The 17,405-nt window shown below is 36.1% G+C and overlaps 1 protein-coding gene across 7 annotated transcripts; it reads right to left on the bottom strand.

The window, feature by feature from the left end:
- Positions 1-193: 193 nt before the first annotated feature.
- On the bottom strand, positions 194-17,207 carry stj (voltage-dependent calcium channel subunit straightjacket). 7 transcript variants are annotated; one of them, XM_029310416.2, is made up of 19 exons: positions 16,726-17,207; positions 15,427-15,613; positions 14,755-15,300; positions 13,896-14,303; positions 13,386-13,688; positions 12,937-12,993; positions 11,010-11,090; positions 10,321-10,395; positions 9,251-9,355; positions 8,957-9,028; positions 8,430-8,577; positions 7,309-7,375; positions 7,027-7,184; positions 6,477-6,606; positions 5,721-5,753; positions 4,380-4,654; positions 3,440-3,792; positions 2,892-3,104; positions 194-2,493 (listed from the first exon to the last, which is right to left on the bottom strand). In XM_029310416.2, the coding sequence occupies exons 1-19, from the start codon at positions 16,806-16,808 to the stop codon at positions 2,110-2,112; spliced, it is 3,678 nt and encodes a 1,225-aa protein (XP_029166249.1). In that variant the 5' UTR covers positions 16,809-17,207; the 3' UTR covers positions 194-2,109. The 7 variants fall into 7 exon arrangements, with proteins under 7 accessions (XP_029166249.1, XP_029166338.1, XP_029166415.1 ...); XM_029310505.2 differs by having other exon boundaries at positions 3,440-3,777; XM_029310582.2 differs by having other exon boundaries at positions 7,309-7,360.
- Between the last annotated feature and the right edge of the window lie 198 nt (positions 17,208-17,405).

Here is a 17,405-nt window from a genome sequence, read left to right as displayed (position 1 = left end):
ATAAAAAGATGACTTTAATTTTCGCAGATCGTAAAATAAATTTTTTACGACTTGAAAGAATTTACATAAAAGTGAATCAATAATGTTAGTAGGAGAAGAAAGTATCAGGATATGTGCAAAGGATGCAAAGAGAATCTGCTGGAAGTAGAAGAAAGCTGGAGATATAATTGAATTAAGTAATAAAAATCTGATCTTCTCTTGAAAAGTTGTCATTTTGATACGAAAAACGGTCTCGTTTTACATAGGCAAGCCATTGTACATAGCAAATTGTAATAAACTCTATGTAATACAAACAACATCCTCCGTTCTTCGAACTGAACTCGTTCTTTCCTCTCGCAACGAGATCACTATCCGAGAATCGAAGTTTAGTTTTTATATATATGTATATATATATATATACATTTACATACATACATATATATATATATATATATATATATATATATGTATGTACAGAATATTCGGTGATTTATTTTCGATAAACATACACAACAAGAGATTTTGTATTTCTTTTTTTCTCTTTTTTCTTCTTTTCCTGACTTAACGCGTGTCCAAAGGCACACACTTCTTTACATATACATCTCGTATATATAATACAGTAATATACAAAATTAACTTTTTTATCTTCTATAAATGTCGAACATGACGCGTCGTTCCTTCCGGCGTCGTCAATTATTTTTATTATTTAATGTACAAAGCGCGCGTATGCGAATGTATCTATCGTAATGTATTCGTGAACATGCGCCGTGTGTGATTTTTATTATGCGACCCTGCTCCTGCGACAGCTAGAAAAGTCTACGAGTATTTCGACGAGTTACGATAACATTTTTACACCGCCTCTAGACTCTTTTTCTCCCCATTTCCAGAACACGCGGAATTATATTACTTCGCACTTTTCGTTCGATTGTCCTATCTATATATGTACTTGGCGCTTTTTGGAATGCCTTTGGGAACAAGTATCTGCATATAATCTGCATAATTTGATCCTCCAAGGCATTCCCGAGCGAATCGAAATGGTCAGATCTGTCGATTCGAGCGCGATATAATCAAAAGAAGAGTGGCTAGATTGTTCAAAAAGAATTGACAGGATTTTATTCGCGGCGAAATTGAATGATAAATTTTAAAAAAGATGAATTTCTAACGATTGCTTTCATTGATTTTTTGTTTAATAACGTATCAAAAAGTACCACCGATAAAAATCTTTCGAATTATAATACACCGACTTTTCTCTACGTCATAATCGAAAGTATCTTAGCAAAAGATGCTACGCTAAACGTATCTAATTCTGATCAATCTAATCTTGATAGATGAGATGATGGAGAACAATTTTGTATCTTAGCACACATTTTGATATGGATTGCGTTCGCCACGTTTGATTGATCGCATTACTCGCGTAGAAATTGGGCGCACCGGGCAGGATCGGATAGCACGTTAAATTCGTTTAGAGTAACTCGACTGCGTCCGCATAAGAGAATTTACAGCCTGCTGCTCGCAGTGACGAGAGGTAGAGAGCATATAGAATATCTCGGAGCGTCTATAATCAGGATTGCTACATAGTTCACTCGTAATATGCTTAGTTTCGCTATTATATTATTCGTATAACAAAGTATTTCTCTCGTATATTTTTAAAGTATAATAATAAAAACCTATAATATTTTAAATAATTTTTTAAAATTAATTAATACAATTTTATTTTATTTTTAAATTAATATTTTTAAATATGTACGTGGAAATATTTACTAAAGTAAAAAAATATCATAAAAAAAGAGAGAGAAAAATAATTAGTTTACTTTCAATATTTCTCTCTGTTTACATAAGTTTTTTTAAGCAAAACATATAAATATATAATGGGAAATCTTGCATCGCTAAAAAGGAACCACTGACTGAAAAGATCGACGAAGAATTAGAAAATCGAATTTATACGTGTAGCAATCCTGATTGTCGAAAACAGACGATGAAATGTACAAATGTCCACATACTCGTCAGGCGAGGTTTCGTTCGGATTTCACAATCACGACAGTGAAAGAGTTCGATTCACGGCGTATCGTGAATACAACTGTCGACTAATATTTGACACCATCATTGTTGGCTATGAATTCAGCTTCGATCTTAAAGAAAGACGGCGCTCCTTCCGGCCAGCATGTACATCAGCAAGAACATCGTCACCAGGAGACGCAGACTCGATCTAGCGTTCGTCGCTAGGCCGCACTGATCCTCGATTTCGCTTTCACGAGAATGCGTACGTATGCAGGACTGCGGTCGCTTCCGCTTGAGACCCGCAAACGCCTTCTGGCAAACCAGCGAGCTCTCGTACACCACCTCCTCGGGTGTGATGCTCATCGGCGGGAACGTCATGTCGCCGCAGCCGGTGTTCACCACTACCAGCAGCAAATTGCTCGCACCCACTGGCTGCACCACGTACGGTCGTATACACTGCTCGTCCGCGTCCACGTCATACGTGTTAAACGAGGTATTGCGCAAATATAGAAACATCTGCAAAAATTCGTGAATCAATGATATACGTAAACGTTGAAGAACAAAGGAAATTAGCCAAGACTTTGCCATGTCGTAACAAACTCTATTCAAAATTGTTTTAATCCTAATAGCGCACAACATATTTGAAAAACGTTTAAATGATATTCAGAGGATATCCTCTGAACGTCTTTCAGATATGTATACTGTTAAGGGTTTGATGATTAATCATCAAATTCAGACATATTTTGTATGACCACATGGACAATATATTAATATTCCGCAGGAATTAAACATTCCAAGTAGCAAACTGACGTCATTTTGACGTTTAATAATGTTTGCTATCTGGAATAGGCAACAGTATTAATAGATAAACTATAATATAGTGTGCAAATAGTAACATCTGAATTCAAGTTTACCTCTTGATCGCACACTTCTAAACGAGTACGATTAATCAGGAAGCTGTCGTCCACCGTGTCGTACGGAAAACAAGTGTTATGAGCAACGCTCTCTTCGTCACTGGTGTAGCCGTACGCTCCCGCGTAATCAGGCTCCATTACGCCTGTCTTTGCCCAGGCCCAAGCAGCTTGACTGACCATCCACGCCATTGCCTTCTGAAGATGGTTCCACGGCTGCAACACGAAAATTTTAGTGCGGATGAAACTTGGATTACAATTGCAGAAACATTTGCCAAAGTGTTGTTTTCCAATCATGAATATGATTGGTAGCAAGCGTACGTCACTTTGATGTCTAATGACGTCAGTTTGCTACTTGGGATATTTCTTCAATTCAGAAAAGGAATATTTTTACATGCATACATGCGCTGTTCATCAAGCAAGACTTTTTTTTAATTCTTTAAATAGGATACTAAATATGGAAAGAGATTATTTGTCCGATTTTCTCTTCTCTAAAAATTTTCAAAGGTTTAATTTAATATAATTTATTGATTACAAAACGAAATTTTTACCGTGAATAAAGTACTGCCAGCGTTGGCAGTCTTATTTATGTGCTTGAAGCACACTGCTTGATAGTCAAAGACCCTTATCTTCTCGAAGACACCCTCCTTGACCATGCTGTGCATTATCGGACCCTTGACTTCCCCGAAGAATCTACCGGCATCAGTTTCGTTCTCGGCGGCGATTACGTAGCCGTTATTGTCAATCAGATAACACGCCCAGGTATCATCGGCGCAATGCTTGTAACAGTTACCGAGTCCCTCGCAGTTGAACGTTATGTTCTGGAAAAGCGCTTGCAGGGCAGTGTGTTGGAACTGGAAGCCGACCACTGCGACCGGCGCCTTGCCTTCTGGAGATTTTTTTTCTTTATACAAAAACATCTTGAGTCTTCTTTTGTCAAACATATATGTATATATATATATATACATATTACTAGTTATTACAAATAAGTTGAGGCTATAATTCAAAATCTCTTCCACATCGTCGACATATCAACATATTATTCCTATTAAAGTTTTCACAAACGTATAATTTACTTAAAAGTTATTTATTTCTTTAATTTTAATCTTGACTCATTTAAGCAGTTGAAAAGAGAAATCTATATATAACTCTTAAAAATATAACGTAGATTTTATATAAATTATTAATATTCAGTTTAATATTTACAGAAATTTGCTAGGTAGTTCCATGTCCAAAATTGATGCATAAGAGGTTTTTAAAATGTTTTTGGGATATCATGTCATAAGATTTCTTAATTATGTCTTATGCACCAATTTTGGACATGGTATTGTCTGGGATACCTCGTTTATCTTGGAGTCTAGATAATTTTTCAGAGAATTGAATAGAGTGAACAACAATAAAGCTCATTGTTTAAAAAATTTTAGCATTTTAAGAAATTAGATTTTGACATTTTGCTCTCTTATCTTAAAGAAAATTTGAATTTCCATTTACCGATAAATATTGCACGACTGACAGTGACCAGGGTAGTGTTGTCAGCACCAAAGTTGTCAATCGGGACGGAGAAAACGAAGCTGTCCTTACTCGCGTAATATTGCTCGACTGCCCGTTTATACCAGACTTCATCGATAGCTCGTGGATACAATTTGCTAAAGTGATCATCCGGCAGCGACAAGTCGTCGTCCAATAGAAAATCCTGCCACCTGGTCAGCCCGCTGTGCGTGGCCACGAATACCAGAGTTACCGCGAAACGTTGTTGGAATTCCTTCCTGCGAGAAAAAACACCTCAGAAACGCTGAATCGGGTCGCTCGATCGACTCGAGCTGGTATTTACTCGCGCTCTTTTACAGGAGCTTATATATATATATATATATATAACTTGATCTAATATAATGCATACAAGCCTCTCAAAATTGTACGCAAGCCTGTAACTCCTTTGCGCTATTTGTCTGAATAATATCTCTTATCCGAAATTTAAATTATATTAAATTTATATTAAAAATCCCATCACTAATCAATTATTAAAAAAATAAAATTTAATTTTACACATCTCTCGCTTTATTATTTTCTATTAATTTTTAAATTTTTATCGAATACTGAGAAGATTCTTTTATCTGTGTATATGTGTACATTAAAAATTTATACGATTAAAGAGAAGATATAACTTCTCTCTCATACTTTTGTGAAATGGCGCAAACGAGCTGACGGATATTTTCAAAAACACTGTTACAGCTATCAATTAATCACGTCAGGAAAGTCCTCTTGCTTTCGCAGGGTTGCTCGCAAAAAGCGTTCCTCCTCTTCAGGCTTCCTTTCCTAAAAGATGACGTTCGCCCTACAGCAGCTTACAAGCTAATTTGCGCCGATCTCCGAGTGTCGAAAGACAAGAAGAGAAAGAAACAAAATAAGGGAAAGAAAGTGAAAAAGAAAGCCAAGATATTACATAATATCGATAAAATATGAGATTACAAAATATATATAACTTACTACAAAAAAAGATTACGAATTAACATTTCAGAAAATAAGACTCGTGAAAAATAATCAAAAATTCTGGCAACTTTTCTACGATACTCAAGACAAAATTCTCTTTACTTCAACGCAAATATATAGTAGACAGAGAATTCATTTTTTGTAAAATGAAAAATAAAATGAAGTGAGAAAGAGAGAAAGTTTTCGAAACGGCCTTTGAGATGGAAAGAGCGAGAGAGAGCTAAGAAGAGAGAGAAGAAAGATAGGAATAAGATAGAAGAAGAGCCGGTGCTTCGTATTATAGTATACGATCGAGAATTAAGTTGTTACTTTCTAAGAATGTAAGGTGCGCTGTGATGGCGTTACCTGGTCATCTGATTCATCAGCCTAGCTAAAGGTCTGCATGGCGTCAAAGTACGGTAAGTACATTAGTCAAAAGGAACAGGTGCATTTTCTATCCTCATAAAAATAAGAGAAACAAGACAGATAAATAGAGAGAAAGAGTGAAAAATTGTGCACAAAATAGAAAAACAAAGTAAAACACGGGACGGAGTAAAATTCGTGTGTAAAAATGTGAGCGCAGTGTGAGTTTTTTTAATTCTGACAAGGAAATAATGGTAGCGAAAGAATGACGTCTCTCCGTCCTAAAGACGCGCCGAGCAACGACTAGTCGATCGACCTTTTTTTCTATAAAAATTTCTCGATGCATCAGTCTCTATATATAACAGATAACAATAAATATATAAATATGATAATTAAGCTACTGCGTTTAATTCTAAACCTTTTTGCAATATGCTTGAAGGATTTATACTTATATAACTTATAAAACCTTAGTTTTGTTAAATTTTTATTACAGTTTCTAATTGATCTAATTTTTATTTTTTTGACAAATAATATCTTAGCAATAAAATGACGTTTATTCCAATACAAATATAAAAAAGCTAAAATATTATGAAACGCGCGGCTAATCTTTTTGGAAAATTCGACCGACTAATCGCACGCTCGTTTATACGCGAATATAACGGGGAAAGGAAAAATTCGTTCATTGTTTTTTTGAGTAGCCTGGCCATGCTGTGTAGAGCGCTCTTTTAATGCTGTTTAATAAATCGAGATTATGCTCACCCTGATCCCTCGCTGGGATTTGCTGCGGTTTGCTGGGCAAACCATTCGGTTACCTTAGCATCATACACCAAAGAGAGCAGCAAATTCCTGTCGCAATAGTATGAGTTCTTGTCGGCCTTGTAGGAATTACCTGTCAAATTGAATAATATAAATTAATTTTAAGCTTCTATACCGCGCAAAAATTGAAATAAATGTATACAGGATGTTCCATTATTTTTTGTATGTTCCCAATTTTTGACATTATGTATCTTTGTAACTATAAGCCTTAAATTAAAATTCTATTAAAATAAACTCTACTTGAAATTAATTGAAGAATGTCGTTTTGTTAATATTTTATTTCCACAAGGCTTAGTTCGCGAAAAACACTTTATTTTTAATATATTCGCTTTATAATTCGAAAATCATTGGTGCTTTGAGATTTTTGCTGAGGAAATATTATCTTCAAATCCAAATAACCTGAGGATCTCCCATAAATAGATGATTCGTGAATTTTGGGACACTGTATATATAAAGATATAAAAATAAAAAATAAGTATTGATCGTAACGTACTGTGAGAGCTGTGACTAGAGCCTGCAGCGGAGTATTCCGGCGGCTGGGATCGCTGCTTCATGTCGATCCATTTCCAGCCTGGTTGGCGGGTACGCTCCAAAAAGTGTAGGAGCTGCATCTCCGAGGAGTTGAATCTGTGTTCACCCTCGTAGTGGTACCTAAGCGTTTGCAACGAAAGATTAGCATAATTGGTTCCGGTAGTGTCGCGTCCCCGTTCTTTCTAATCGCATATATATATTCCTTCGCTTGTTCCCGTAATCTTTATTCCCTTCTCTAACTTACTTGCAGTACATCCAATGGGGGTGCACCCGCCATTTACTACCCGCGAAGTAATCTGTCACGTTTTTCCCTACAATAGTTCAATTCATTCAACTTTAACATAAAGGATTGAGCGGCAGATCAGCGACGAAAGCCTCGACTGATTAAGATCAATATTTTTAACATCGAACCGAGAGTCAAAATACTTTGAGTCACTTTGACTTTCAAATGCAATGAGCCGAAGAATTTTGCGCCAATTATTTATTATATATGCTCTTCCATTATCGCCAAATAGAATTATCATCTATAGCTTGAAAAATTAAATTCATGGAAATTAAAATATGATAAAATGTAAGTCGCAGATTATTTTTGTAATACTAATTTAATTTAATTAAATTTAAAAAACGTATGATAGAAGTGTCGAAAAATTTTTCAGCGTACAAAAGTTACATAATTTACGAGATGAAACTTTGCTTGTTAAAGTCGACACGGTAGATCGTCTTTCGCACGATAAGTGTTTTTCTGTCAGAAGTTTAGTTATGAGAGAAGTGTTTGGCAAGATGTTGAATTCTCCAATCGATTCGACGAAAACTTTGCTCGCGAACTTTGTCTCTCCGATTCCGAATCGTGTACAAATAAATAAAACTTTGCGGTTTGATCGTATAAGTATACGTATACATTTTACATACATAAAACGAGATTATATTTTGAAAAAAAAAACTTATCTCTCACTATGTGTTACAACTTTTTGCGAAGTTTTCCACAACTTTGCATATTATTGAATACGTTAAACTTTTTCGCCAATTTTCTATGATCGTATACGTCATTTTCCACTTTAGCCATGTGTCAAATCTTTCATTATCTCCATTCAATTTTAAAATAAAATTTCGACTAAAATGCATTCACAATGTATTTCTCGAATTATATACCTATAATAAATATGTGTATATTTTATGACAATTAAATTTTGCTAAAATTTTTATTCGATATTTTGCGCAAAATAATTTCGGATCATTCATGTTTAATATCTCCAAAATTGCGTGTTCGATCGATTTAATTTTAATTTTTTTTTTAATAAAATTGGAAATCTTTTATTATTGGAAGCTTTCGTCGCTGCATGCACTTGTCAGATTTAAAATGCGTACCTTTAGCGTGAGATCGACGTATTTCCTCGATAGCATCCACGCGATAACTTCCGGTGTGATTGTACTCGGGCAAACTGACCACCACCGTAAATGGTGTATCTGTGATTCCCATGTAATCGTATTTTCTCTTCACTCTGCCAACGCGTTTCTAGAACAATACGATATCAATCAGTACAATGAAATAATATGAATCGATAGTCTAGTAAAAAAGATTTAATTTAATTATTTTTATTTTTTTTATAAAGAATTAAACACACGAAAAAAAAAATACTTTTGTTAATATCACACTATGTAATAATTATTTTTCGCAACTTTAAATTTAAGAGCCTTTTTAAAATAAAAAATAAATAATAATTTAAAACGATATAGTATTAAAAAAATTAAAAGCTTAAAAAGATTTAAATTGTATATAACTTTCTGCAAAAATAATAAAAATACTAGAAGAGTTCTTTAATTGCAACTGCAAGAAGTCGTTAGTGAATGTATATTTATTATTAAATAATCGTTGTATAATGTTATATACTCACCATATCGTCATAATGATACTTTGTATGAAGCGTCACGCTACCGTTCGTTTGATTCACCACGTCGTTGCGAAGCTGCGGAAAATGCAATGGACTGATTTATAATGAACTTATATTAATTGCCAGCGACACGTGAAACGTCTAACGACGGTGTTGCTCAAGCTTCGAGCTTGCGTGTCACTAATGTGTTCTCTACGCGACTTCAATAATTTACAGAAATTACTTTTTTTTTATTTCTACGTCGAAAGAATTTCGCCCGCAAGGCGTTTACGTAGCGATTTCTCATTTATTATTTACCATAATGATTCCTTCGTCGAATTCCCTAGGGCCTTTATCGTTGTCCATCAACTCGACCTCCGCCATATCGACGCTGTTGTACGCCGGCTTTAAGATACCCTGGAACTGTTTTTTTATCATTTTAGCTTTACCATCTCTTTGTTTTTGTTTCATTAACGTCAACAACTCAATGTCGATAATGCGTAAAGCAAGAAAAATTGTCAGATTAATTATATTATATAATAATTATATCAGAAAACATCCAGAGGACATCAAACATCCACTGGATGTCCTCTTATATATATGTATATGCAATACTCATTTAAATCTTGGAAATGACATATTTATGTTACATTAAATATATCATATTTCCTAACAGCATTCATATCCGAAAGACGTTCAGAGGACATCCCGAGGATGTTTGGATATGTATGCTGTTAGGAAATATAATATAATTTAATATAATATAAATATCAAATTTCAAAATTAAAATGCGTATTATATATATATATATAACAATCTCGTGAACAATCGTTTTCGGCAAGTTCAATAATTCCGACATTAAGCGAACATTCATTCGACGGTCTGAATTCAATAATTGGCGCACACGAGTCACATTGTCGTCCGTTCGCGATGTTGACGGGCGTCCTGCGCGGGCCTCGTCGGCGACCTCCTTCCGACCTTCTCTAAACATCTTGTGCCATCTGTTTGACTGCGATTTGGAAAGGCAATCGTCCCCGAAAACTTTCTTGAGCATTTCAAAAGTTTCCAGCGGCGTCTTGTCCAGCTTCACGCAAAACTTTATCGCATAGCGTTGCTCTATCGTTCTCTCCATCACAAGTTCGACGCGACCACTAAGCAGAGGTTCACAGAATAAGCCGTCCTAACCCTCCAAGCGCATGGAAACAATTGAGCGACCTACCGTTGGAAAGCTAAGGGTACCCCCCTTCCTCCCCAACCGGTCCCATCGCTCTGCGATGTATAGTCGCGTCACAAAAAAATGCGACGCATTACTTTCCATATATATATATATATATATAACTATACAAAGGAATTCTAATTATGACGGTATAATTAAAGAAGCATATTACCACTGGCCGAAGATCGGGATGAATCAGGATGAAACCATTGTTGGTCACGATGAAAGCGTAGCCGTTGACACCGAGCTGCTCCCCAGAGTGATGAAAAAAAGAAAAGGAAAGAAATTGTATCATTGCGATTTACATTCACATGCATCGTCAATTATTGATGCACCGTGGCGTCGGCTCTATGACAGATATTAATAGCGTTTTTATGCCACTCTTCTTAATAGAGCCGTCGCATTCGGTGCCCAAAGAGGCACTTGACCTCTCATTCAAGTATCTCATTTATCATTTTAGTATCACATTGTATATGAGCACATCGTGTGACATCTCTATTTACAGAACATCTTAATCTCTAATGAATTTAATTTTTGTATCAACGACGGTGTATCTCAAACGCGGTAGAAAAATTAAGGCAGCATTGGTAATATAACAGAAATTATGTATTTTAATTATTTCTTGTACTTTAATTTATAATTTATAACTATACTATCAATTTTAATTTTTAGTCTTAATTTTAATTTTATAATCATCAAATTATCTTCGTATAGATTTCCATACTTCGGCTTTTAAATAAATTCTGGATTGTCCGATCCTCTCCTTTCGCAATTCATTAATCACTTGATTCCCAGCGATCACGACGAAGAAAAATAACAAATCTTCTGTAAGAGGATAAAAATCGAGCTCAATTTGCTCACCATGTGTGGCATCATTAGCTTCTGGATCTCTTCGATCGGAACATCCGTGCCAGCAACGCCGAGGAGATTGGCGATCATCGTCTGCGCAGACAATTATCAATGCGTTTATTAAAAAAGAACCTGTCGCGTTGCGTGACACCGCTATCATGTCATGACAACGTCGATATGTCGAAATAAATTACGAATTATCATCATCACCAAGATCGCATAACCAGAAGCGTATCTACCTTCTCCAACAACGTTCTATCACAATGAGTTCGTCTACAGAAACACGCTTTAGTATATCAAGAAACCATGTGTAAAAAAATGATCACCCCCTCGCGTGTATGTATAACAATAATGAACATGAGATAATTTTTCATCGATGGCAAAAGATGTATGTTCTTTTGAGAAAAGTGAATATCGAACGAGAAAATGTTTGTCTGAATTATTAAGATGTTGATAATATTTTTGTATTATTTTATAAATGTTACAGTAATTATAGTGAGTAATAAATGATTGCTTTATTAAAATATTGTTTTAATAAAGTAATGATTTAGTGAAATATTTTTTTAAAAATTAGAATATTTGCTTCATGCAGAAATAATATTGAATAATGAATCGATATTATAAAATGTCGCGTAAATATTGAAATTTTATTTGTATTTTTATTTCTAAAATGTATAAAATTGCGCGCGAGAGGGACGAGCAATAAAAGAGTGTAAGTTTTTTGCGATTAAACGCAATAACTAGTTCAACTACTGTCTCAATGTGTGATAATAATAACGATACACAATAAAAACTATAGTAATTAAACAACAAATTCTTTCTATGACCAATTAACAACATCGGACTAGGCTATCCTAAATGTTAGTTCAAGTAACAATTAGCTCTGTTCTTTCGAAGTGACGACCTTCCTTTCTCTCTTTCTTTCTATTTTTTATTCGATAAACAAATTTGACATATTTTATCATGGATATTGAATTTAAATATGTGTAAAAAGAAAACATTTTTCCTTGATCCCAAAAATATTTTGTGACCGAAAATATATGCGAGATTAATTACGATAATCTTTCTCGAAGAGACGGAGAGGTCATCGCTTGAATTAGATCTACGAATGACTCTGACTAACAAAATCTAGCACTCAATAAACTGTCAAATTCGTATTCGTGTACGTGCGTGTCTGCTGTTACTCGCGATGGAAGGAGCAAGTGACTGGAACCATTAATTATATCGTCTATTGTGTAAAATAAGTCATTACGTTATTCTCTTGTGTCATAATTGAGTTTAATTTTTTCATAAAAACGAGACAAAGGTACCGAATTAAATCACAAGAATTTTGAATCTCTTTTCAGAGACTTATATTTACTTGCTCCTTCGATTTAATATCTTTTTCTCGTATTATAGAAATATATAATTATAATCACTGCAGAAACGATCTCTACGAATCAATCTTTACGAGGATTCTTTTTTTTTCGTCGTACGCAATCCAACAGGCGGGCAGAACTTTGCCTTTTTTTCTACTCGTCTCGACAGGACACAGGGTAGACTAACGTACCTAAACCTACCTAATGACTTGAAATAATCCCAATAACTAATATTAGATTAACACAAGATACCAGAGAGTCGAATGTGGACCTAAAAGAGATCTATGCGCGTTCTACGATCTCGTTCAACATCTTTTATATATACTTCTTGTTGCCATAAATATAAAATGGATTAAAAATTTTCTCGTTAAAGTAGAAGAATAAGAACATTTTGAAATAAAACGCGACGCGATTCTCAAAGTCTGACAAATTTAACGAATAATAAATTGAGATTCGAAAATGAAGTTGAAAGATGAGATTGTAGATCGTTGATCGCGCGTAAACAAAAGATAAAGATATACAGGATATACTATATGCATCATAGAGCAATGTTGCTTGAGTTTTTTGTTTTAGCTGCCAACCTCTCTTGTCTCTGTCACCCAGTACGCTTCGTTCACCAGCACCTGCCTTGTGATGTTCTGTGGACAAAGTGGGACTTAAAACCGAAGCAAGTGCGGGATGAATATATATACCTTAAGGAAATGCGATTCGCGAGATGGAGACTTTTATCTGTCGTATTTTTATATTTCGATATAAGTATTAATGGAAATGTCGCGATAGGAATGTGATCCGTATAATGAAAATGCAAAGAGCGGAGCCAGGAAAAAGAAAAGAGAGCGAATGACGTTTAATAATGATTGCCGAAGAGAGGCCATTTATCGCTTCGACGGAACAACAACTCGAACTTGATCCTTTATGCTCGATCCATTATCGACAACGTATGAACGTACGATTGTCGCCTACTTTTTTCATCAACGCAACTTAGACTTTCGCTGATATGATATCAAAAAGAAACGGTCGGAAACCTTACCGCGTTCTCGCGTTGATCGAACGCCGGCATGCTGACCGAAGTCATCAGCTTGTACTTCTGCAGCCCGCTTGTCTGATCGTACCGTCGCCTCTGCTTCATCACGAATCGCCGATCCTGCTCCTCCTGCTTGCAGTACAGCTTGTTCAGGTAGCGATCCTTCTGCTCCTCGCTCTCGTGTTGTTCCCACAGCCAATCGGTCATTTTCGGATCCTTTACGTCGGCGTAAACGGGTGTCCAGATGGTCGGATGATCAGTGCGGCCCAGCACCAGAGGTCTCGCCATTACTGGCACGTATTTCAGTACCTGAAAGAATTCGAAAAGTATGTGTGTAATCTCACGAAATTTTCTCCAATGTTCTACTAGTCTTTGCTACTCAAATTCTTGTAATTTTGCATCGTTGCACGTCGTAAAAAATACCTTAATAGCACAATATTCTCTGAACTTCTTTCGGATATGTAAACTGTTATATGTTTTTACCGAATTCCAAAGACGATCCTTCGTGTGACTCACCTCTTCTCTCACTTCTGCCGGGGTGCACAAATGCACATAATATCCTCTGTTCGCACAAGCCATCCACTGCACATCTCGCACGTCCGCAACCTCTCGGCCGATTAGATATGTGAATACTCTGACGGGCATGTCCTTGGGTGGTTCGCCCGGATTGTCTTTCCTCCAATTATACACCTCGAAGATCTCTTCAAAGTTGTAGGGCACTCCATCGGTGATCAGCATGATCGCCTGATTACACTTGGCACCCTCTCGCTCGGTGCGAAATGATTCGAGTATTTCGAAGGCGGTAGTCAAGGCCAGGGAAAAGTTGGCCATATTCTCCGTATCAAGACCCGAGATGGCTCGTTTCAGTTCGCGCACGTTCGCCAGGTTCGCCTGAACCAGAGTGTCGCTGAAGCACGGCACTACCTGCAAATTTATCAGTTAATTAATAATTTCATCTAATTATAATATATTTCATAAAAACGACGTGCTCAGAAATTATTCTTGTAATTTTGCATCGTTCGCACATCTAAAATGCGCAACTTAAATTCTAGCTTTTTTAGATTTGCAATTACGTGAAATGTCAAACTCTCTGTTTATTTAAATTGATCTAATTCATTCAACTTCTCTTACAGACACGCATTAATTTTATATCTTAAAATTTTTCCACATTAAACCCATTATCTCATCAAATTTTTATTCATTATATTAAATATTATTAAATCCTTATTTTATCAAAATTTTGCGGTATATTTTTATATCTTTCTCTCTTAATCTTCAACAACTTATATAAATAATTGATTTTCCTCGAGTATTCTATTTACTTAAACCGACATGGATTCCTCGATCGAATAAATTCTCTCGGATCGATTTTTACCCCTTTGGTTCCATTGGAGAACGTGATAATGTTGACAAAGTCATTGTTGCCGAGAGTGTCGAGAATATTGTTGATGACGTGTCTGGCAATTTCTTTCCGTATACCCGTCATGCTGCCGGAGGTGTCCATCAGGATAAGAATGTCCTTGGGACTGGTGGCCGCTTCGATATACCAGCTCCTAGCTCTACAGTCGAACAAATCCGGCATCGATGGTTCCGTATACCAACTTATGGCGGGATACTGACGCATAAAACCGGTCGCGCTACCAAAGTACTGCCAGGACAACGACGGGTCTTGCTCGTAATTGTTGATGAAGATGCGATCTAGCTGCTCGGACCATTTGATCGCCCGGATAACATCTGGCGCCCGCTCGTACACGTTTGTGGGTACATGCACTGCCGACATGTTGAGATTCACGTCACCGCCGAAGTGTGGACTGTAATTGAGATCGATGCTGTTATTTTTCACGTTGATGAATTGATAAGATTCCGGCGGTGTCTCGTTCGTAGACGATAACGCCGACTGCTCAGCTACGTCCATTATTCTCTGAAAGATCGAAAGCAATTAACAATTTGTGACTGTAATTTCAACATTCGATAATGATGAAAGATTTCGAACGCGTTAAACGAACGTTAAATAGCTCAGCGAATGATGATTTAAAGAAGATCGCACCTTGATGGCTGAAATCTTGGATTCCATCATAGTTTTGATGTCCTTGGCGATTTCGCGGACCAGGCTGGCTCCGTCACGTGGTTTAATATCCGCCGTCTTGTAGCTCTCTTGAAATCTATCTACCTTTGTCACGAATTTGCCCAACTGCGTCAGCTCGAAGCTCAGCTTTTGAGTCCATGTCTTCACCCTGTCATATATGAAAACAAAATTAAATATAATAATAATCATATGTAATAATATTATTATATTTCATATTATCATGTTGTTTGTAATTAAAAAATTTCTGCATTATTTTATATTATCTTCTCTTAATTATCTAATATTTTCAACATAACATTGTGCAATGTTACTTTGCTAGATATCCCAGCAAACACAGTATATAAATGTTATATAATCAAGCATGTTACATGTAACGTATAGTTATATTGTCATTATATCCCAAGATAGCACTGACTTATCAATACATCAATGTGCTATTTGGTATATAATTACAATATAACTACAATGTAATATATGTTCTATTAAAATGTTATATCTATGAGTAGGAAATTACAACTAACATGGATGTTACATGTAACGTACACGTTATATTACCTGTTATATTCCGTTTTATTATAGCAATGTAACAATTATATATCGGTGTTTGCTGGGATATCATTCGGAAGAATATTTGTACGTTTGTCGAAAATTACGTTTATTAATATATCATTATTCTATTTCTTATCTCATCATCGATTTAATTACATATATCGTGAAGTAATTGCATAATGTTATTTATATTACATTAAGAATAATATATGACTATAATTTATTTTGAGACCTCGTATCATGAAACAAAACGCGAATCAGAAAGTAATTTGCGGGCAATAATAATCTGATTGAACATGACAGTCTGATGAAATCAATCTCATTCCACGTCCTTCGGTAAGAAATGACAAATATGTATTATACATTTGCGAGTTATAAATTATTTTTTACACACACGAATAAATCAGAAAATAATTTATATCTTCTCTAAAAAAAAATAATTTCTTCAACAAGTATCTTCAGTGATAAACCATGGACAAGGTTTTCGTTTATTCCCGAAAGTTCGCGAAACGTGCCATCAGCGTGACAGTTTTCATCGAGAGACACACAGTCCTTCACGGTTGACCTAAATATCATTCGTCGCCTCATTACATGTATAGTATATGCATATGAATAGAACGGAGCGATCGAGCGAATCGTGTTTGTTGTCGTGAATAAGTTGCGAGGAAATGAAAACGGGGCCAGAACTGATATACCACGAGGTATACGTACGTGTTGTAGGAGATGCTATCGCTACGATCGGGTGCCTCGATCAGGATCAGGACGACGACGATAGGTATGAAGCAGGGCCTCATCACTTTCCCGGACACCACTTTCTTCCGGTTCCACCTTGCGACTCCTCCGCTCCTCGGATGGAGGGATAAGGGATTGTGCTCGCGCGAGGACCACGATAAACAAAACCGAGGCTCGCGTCTCACATCAAGGATGTCTTCACGTCAATCGTTCTGGTCGACGTCGTGTACTCACTACCTCTGTGGCGACTCACTCGAAGGAACTTATGCGCCTTTCGGGCTTATCGATTTTCCCTCCAGACTTGCGCACGGGGAGATGAACCCGATAACTTGCACACCGACTATCGGGTCGGAATAGAATTGTTTGCTCTTCGATTGTGCGCTCTCGGTTGTCGGGAAAGAAGTTGATAATGGTTAATTTTTTATTATTATTTTGCCACGTGTCCAAGTTTGCCGCAAGTGAGTTAAGTGAGACTAACTTGATAAAAGATTTTCTTCAAGCATGTAACTGTCTTCTATATATGTCGTATTTTTTGAGTGTTATTGATAATGCATATGATGTTGAGTCAGTTATTTTTGAGATAAGATTATGACACTCTCATGAGATATCTCATATGAACTCTGTAGCAGAAAATGGCAATAAAGTAACATAAACAATTA

This window comes from Nylanderia fulva, unplaced genomic scaffold (assembly GCF_048542155.1).
Source record: "Nylanderia fulva isolate GAGA-0341 unplaced genomic scaffold, ASM4854215v1 Scaffold3, whole genome shotgun sequence".
NCBI lineage: Eukaryota > Metazoa > Arthropoda > Insecta > Hymenoptera > Formicidae > Nylanderia > Nylanderia fulva.
This window is presented reverse-complemented; position numbering and strand designations above follow the sequence as displayed.